At 62.9% G+C, this 5,551-nt stretch overlaps 1 protein-coding gene across 1 annotated transcript; it reads left to right on the top strand.

The window, feature by feature from the left end:
- Positions 1-84: 84 nt before the first annotated feature.
- On the top strand, positions 85-4,929 carry LOC103622688 (myosin light chain kinase, smooth muscle). Its single transcript, XM_017744758.1, has 11 exons — positions 85-337; positions 1,202-1,281; positions 1,631-1,804; positions 2,158-2,248; positions 2,370-2,573; positions 2,816-3,033; positions 3,450-3,573; positions 3,652-3,804; positions 3,971-4,091; positions 4,171-4,261; positions 4,597-4,929. The coding sequence occupies exons 3-11, from the start codon at positions 1,789-1,791 to the stop codon at positions 4,725-4,727; spliced, it is 1,149 nt and encodes a 382-aa protein (XP_017600247.1). The 5' UTR covers positions 85-337; positions 1,202-1,281; positions 1,631-1,788; the 3' UTR covers positions 4,728-4,929.
- The last annotated feature ends 622 nt before the right edge of the window (positions 4,930-5,551 follow it).

The following is a 5,551-nucleotide window of genomic DNA, read 5'->3' as shown; positions in this document are numbered from 1 at the left end:
CCCGTGTCCTATCCTGTCCCCGGCAGTCGATATCGCAGCGGGGTCGAGCCGAGCGCTGGCGGCACCGCCGAGCCCGGAGCATCCACACGTCCCTCACCCCCCGGGAGCCGGGGGGGACCCCTGCCCACCGCACCCCCGTCCCCAGCTCTGCCCCTCCGCTGGCAAGGTCGCGGTGACAAAGGCACAGCGAGGTCGTGGTGACCCTGCCATTGCCCTGGGGACATTCGTCCCCTAATCCCTGCCGTGGACTTTGGCCGAGCCTGGGAGCGGCACTGGGACGCGTCTGGCGGCTCTGGCACGGCCCCAAATCTCCCCGAGACCCGGCTCCGGACAGCAGGTAACCCCAGGTGACAGCCCCTCTGCTCCGGCTGCTGTGACACCGGGCTCCCCAGGCATTTCGGGTCCCTGTGAGGTGCCACTGCCTGATCCCCGGGTCTGGAGACAGCTCCGGGAGGAAATCACGGTGTTCTTCCCATTTTAAATCTGGGCAGACTGGGCAAATGGCAGCACCGGGTGCCAGAACGCTCCTGCTTTTGGGGAATAAAAGCTGGGAAACGCATTTTTCCTCCAAACGACCTGGTCTGGAGGCCCGGAGGAGTTTTGCAACTCCCCGTTCACCTTCATCCCCTCTTCCGTGAAGCCGAAACCCAGGGCTTGTCCTGGGGAGAGCAATGGCTCTGCTGGGATATTGACTGCAGGTGGAGCAGGGACGGGGGGCAGCTGTGGGTGCTCAACCCCTCTGCAGGAACCCACCCATGGGTGGGAAGGAGGCGGGGGTTGGCCGGGGCTGGGCTGACTGTGGATTTAACCCCTGAGAAGTTCTGGGTTCTGGATAGGGGCTGGGAGGGCAGAGCAGGGCTGCGGTCTCTGCCCTGTAATGAGGTGTGTCAGGTCTCTGCAGCCTCCCTGCCCTGGGGCTTCTCTGCCTGAGCCCTCCGTGTTGCAAACCTGTGGCCCTGCACGGTGCCAAGTGGGGTGTTGGGGGTGTTGGGCCACGGTCTGGGGACGGCTCGCTGGGGGTGGGGGTTGTTTATCCCCCAAGTCCGGAAGCGCTCTGCTGGGAAGGAAAGGGAGGGGAAAGTCTGGGCTGTTCCCAGCACCGGAGTGGGAGGGATGCTCCCAGCTGTACCCCGAGACATTCCCATATGTGTGGTCCCAGGTGTCCTCAACCTCCAGCATCACCCCCTCCTTCCCTCCCCAGCTCTCTGGTGGCTCTGCAGTGACTGGGAAAGGTCAGGGACCTGCAGGTGGCCTGGAACAGGAGGGACTGGACAGTGACAGGTCAGTGCTGTGGCTCTTGGGTTGGGGTTTGGGTGCTGCTGCCTGACACCCTTGGGTGTCATTGTCCTGTCCTCCCAGCCTTTCTGGGGACAGAGTGTGGTGCGGATGTGTAAGGAAGCAGCTCCTTTGCCCTAGAAGTGCGGTTTTCCTGGGGATTTCCTGGCTGATGTAAGACAGCGCATGGGGAAAACATCGGCTTGGAGCCTGAGGCTCTCCTGGGAAGGGGTTGTCCCCATCCAAAAAGGGGTCTTGCTTTAAAAGTTGGCTTTGGGCCCATCAAGAGGGCTCCCTCAGGGGGGATGGGGAGTGTGGGTGCTGGTGAAGCAATGCCGGTGGTCTCCTGTGGCAGGGAGAAGGTGCAGAGCCCCCAGGAGCAGCTGGAGCAGAGACACGGCCGTCACCTGCCCCAGCACCCCCATCCCAGCTCGGGGCTGCCAGAGCCTGGGGGACACATCCAGCTCCTGTCCTGACTGTGGCAGTGCCCTCTGAGGAGCTGGCAGCACCACCATGTCCCAGGCAGGAGGTACAGCAGAGCCCTCAGTCTGCCCCGGGGAGGCACAGGGGACTCCAGCCCTGGTGTGACTCCATCCATCTCCCTCTATCAGCACCAATCTCCATCCCATCCTGGGCCCACTTCTCTTGAATTTTTGATCCTAAAGGCACCTTTTACCCCAAACCTGACTTGCAGGGTGCTGGGCTGCTCCAGGGGCTCCTGTCCCCATGTTCTCCCCAGGTCCCATCCACACTGTGTGGGAAGGGTGGTTGGTCCCAGAGGGAGCAGGGGAGACACAGAAATTGGTGCTGGAGGGGAAGACAGGCCCCTGGGCCCCAAAACATGGGGGATCCCTGCATGGCCCACCTTAATCCATCCCCCAGGAGCTGAGGAGGCCTTTGAACACTGTGATGTGGTCATCAACAGCCAGGACAAGGTTTCAGATGTGTACACGCAGCTGGAGAAGCTGGGGGAGTAAGTGAGGGTGCCATGTCCCCACCAGCTGGGGGTGGCCCATGGCTGTCCATGCACAGCCCTGGGGGGATGCAGGCGGGTGGTGGTGGCTCCTCCATCCCTCATCCTCACTCTGTCCCAGGGGGAAATTTGGGACAGTGTACAGGCTGCAGGAAAAGGCCACCGGCAAAATCCGGGCCGGGAAATATTTCCGGACGCGCACAGCAAAGGAGAAGCAGACGGCTCAGGCTGAGGTGGAGCTGATGAACCTCCTGCATCACCCACGCCTCGTGCAGTGCCTCGACGCCTTCCAGGGCCCCACCGAGCTGGTGATGGTGATGGAGTAGTGAGTGGGGGGACAGTCAGATTTGGGGGTGGTGGGGCAGTGCTGGGCTCTGCCAGGGGGAGCTCTGAAGGTGGCGAGGGGCCCCTGTGTTGTGAGGTGTGGGAGGGATGGGGAACCTGGAGACTCCGGAGTTATGAGTGGTGAGATCCTCCCAGAGCACCGAGTCCGGGTTCTCTGGTGGGGCTGCCCCTCCTTGGGGCTGGTAGATCCCAAAGGGGTCCCCAGCACCTCGCTGTCCCCAGTGTGGCAGGTGGGGAACTCTTTGAGCGCATTGTGGACGATGACTTCGAGCACACGGAGCCCAGCAGTGCCCAGTACGTGCGGCAGATCCTGGAGGGGCTGCGCTTCATGCACGGCCAGGCCATCGTCCACCTCGACCTCAAACCCGAGAACATCGTCTGCGTCAGCCCCGACAGCCACTGGGTCAAGATCATCGATTTTGGCTTGGCACGCAAGCTAGGTGAGCAAGAAGGGGCTCCTGGAGGTCCAGGGCAGGGACTGGCACTGGCACAGGGACAGGATCTGGCCTGGCACGCCAGCGAGGAGCTTGGTGTCCTCCTGCTTGGGACACCAAACCAGGGCCCTTCCTGACAACCATACGATGCTCTGGGGAAAGCTGGGTGTGCCCAGCCCTGCTGCTGGGCTGGAGACCCCCAAGCCCCCTGTGCCTGTGGGTGCCTGGCACACAGAGATGCTCTAGGAGGGCACCAGGACCTGCAGTGGACCTTGGAGGGTGGCAGCTCCCTCTGGGCCCAGGGGCTCATCCACCTGGGGTGTGTTGGTGTGTCCTGTGTCCCAGACACCTGTCCCACGGCAATCCCAGCTGGACACCTGCCCCGGGGAGATCCCAATTGGCCTCCTGCATCTTCTCTGCAGCTCCAGACACCCCCGTGAAGGTGTTGCACGGCACCCCTGAGTTCATGGCTCCAGAAGTGGTCGCCTTTGAGCCCGTGAGCTTCTCCACGGACATGTGGAGTGTTGGTGTCATCTGCTACATCCTGTGAGTGCCCTCCTGGGCAGGGCAGGCTGGGCTGCAGGGGGCTGAGCTGTCACTGATGTCCTGGGGTCACCTCTCCAGGCTGGGGGGGGAGTCCCCCTTCCAGGGGGACACCGACATGGAGACACTGAGCAATGTCACAGCTGCCCAGTGGGACTTTGGGGAGGAGACCTTCTCAGAGATCTCCCAGCAAGCCAAGGACTTCATCAACCAACTGCTGCAGAAGGACCCCTGGTAGGGCCTGGGGGTGGCTGTGGGGTGCTGAGCTGGGCTGGGCTGGGTTTTGGGGTGCTGAGGGGGTGGGCAGGGGAAAGCTCTGCCTGTTTGGTGACGGGGACACTCCAGATGTGAGAGTCTGAGGGTGGAGCAGCCCCTGTGACCCCCCCTCTGTGTGCTGCAGCCGGCGACTCCCCAGTGCAGGGGCTCTGCTGCACCCCTGGCTCCAGCACCCCCAGCCCAGCAGCCCCAAGGTGCTGTCGAAGGAGAGGATCAGGCAGTTCCTGGCGCGTCGCAAGTGGCAGGTACCCGGCAGCGTGACGGGGACACGGGGGTGGGGATGGCTCAGGCTAAAGGGCTCAGTGCTCCTTCTCTTCCCTGCAGAAAACAGGGAAAGCCCTGCTGGCTCTCAAGAGGCTGACCCTGCTGTCCCAGAGCCTGGAGGGGAAGGTGTCAGAGGCTCAGGATGAGGAAGGTGACGGCCCCTGAGGCACCATTCCCAACCCCCCCCCAGCCCATTCTCTCTGCTTTGCCATCTCCACCTTGTGCTCCTGGCCAGCTTCTCTCTCTTTTTGCTCCAGCCTGGAGCAAACACCCCGGCCTGTCCCCACAGTGGCATCTCTGCTCCAGGCCCCAAGGGTCTCTCCATCCTCCTCGCTGTGTGGGGGGGTCTCTGATGCAGCCTTGGACGGGCTCATCCCACTCTGTGTGACCCAGAGCTGATCCCCATGGGTGCCTCCTGCACCTCCAGCACAGGAGGGAGGTTGGACCAGCCAGCTCCTCACCCTTCCCTCTGCCCATCTCCTGCAGGCCTGGGCTGCAGCCCAGAGAAGGAACAACCCTCCGGGGCTCTGCCCCAACAAGGTCCCAACCCCTCAGAGCTGCTGACAGACCGGGACGAGGAGGAGGATGGTGGGAGCATTGCAGCCCCAGGGCAGTGACAGCGTGGCCCTGTCACCCCGATTCTGGACCACCTAGAGATGGGGATGGTGCCCCCTCCAGCAGCTCCCACAGTGCCCTGGCCAGCCTGGGGCAGCCCTATACCCCTCTGTGGGCCAGCTCTGGGGTGCTGTGGTGTCCCTGTGCTGCTGTCCCTGCAAGGACTGGGCACCTGCTGCCAATAAAGCACTGACAATCTCTGCACTCCCTGTGCTGGTCCTTTTCCCCCCAAATTCACTGGGAGAGGTGGGAAAGAGCTGCTCAAGCTGTGCCCACCCTTTGGGAGCTGGGATCAGGCTCTACCCCACCTGGGCCTCTCGAGGAGCGATGCTGGCCGTGGGCTCAGAAGAGTGTTCCCTCCTCAGCAGGAGGGTTGGCAGTCTGCCCTGAGCTCACAGAAGCCAGGATGAGCCCTGAGGCCTCTGGTGTCTCCATTTCTGGGCCAACTCTGGTACCAGTAGGGCTGAAAAATGCTGTGGGACCTCCAGGCTCGGCCTAAGGAGGCAGCTGGGGCAGAACTCGGAGTTTGGGGGCCCTGGGGAAGAACAACCCCAGGCACCAGGATGTGCTGGGGGACACCCAGCTGGGACAGAGGGTTGGGGGTCCTGCCGGACACAGGGGTGACCATGAACCACCAGTGGGCCCTTGGTAAAAGGTGGTGAATGGGATCCTGGGCTGCAGGATGAGGGAGGGATCATTCCCAAATTCAGTGAGGCCATCCCTGGAGGCCTCTGCTCTGCTCTGGGGCCCCACTACAGCAGTGACATGGACACACAGGGGACAGTTTGATGAAGGATGAGGGAAAAACTGGAGCCCCTCACCCAGG

This window comes from Corvus brachyrhynchos, unplaced genomic scaffold, assembly GCF_000691975.1.
Source record: "Corvus brachyrhynchos isolate BGI_N302 unplaced genomic scaffold, ASM69197v1 scaffold479, whole genome shotgun sequence".
Classification (NCBI taxonomy): domain Eukaryota; kingdom Metazoa; phylum Chordata; class Aves; order Passeriformes; family Corvidae; genus Corvus; species Corvus brachyrhynchos.
The sequence above is the reverse complement of the archived record's forward strand: the minus strand, read 5'-3'. Positions and strand labels throughout refer to the sequence as shown.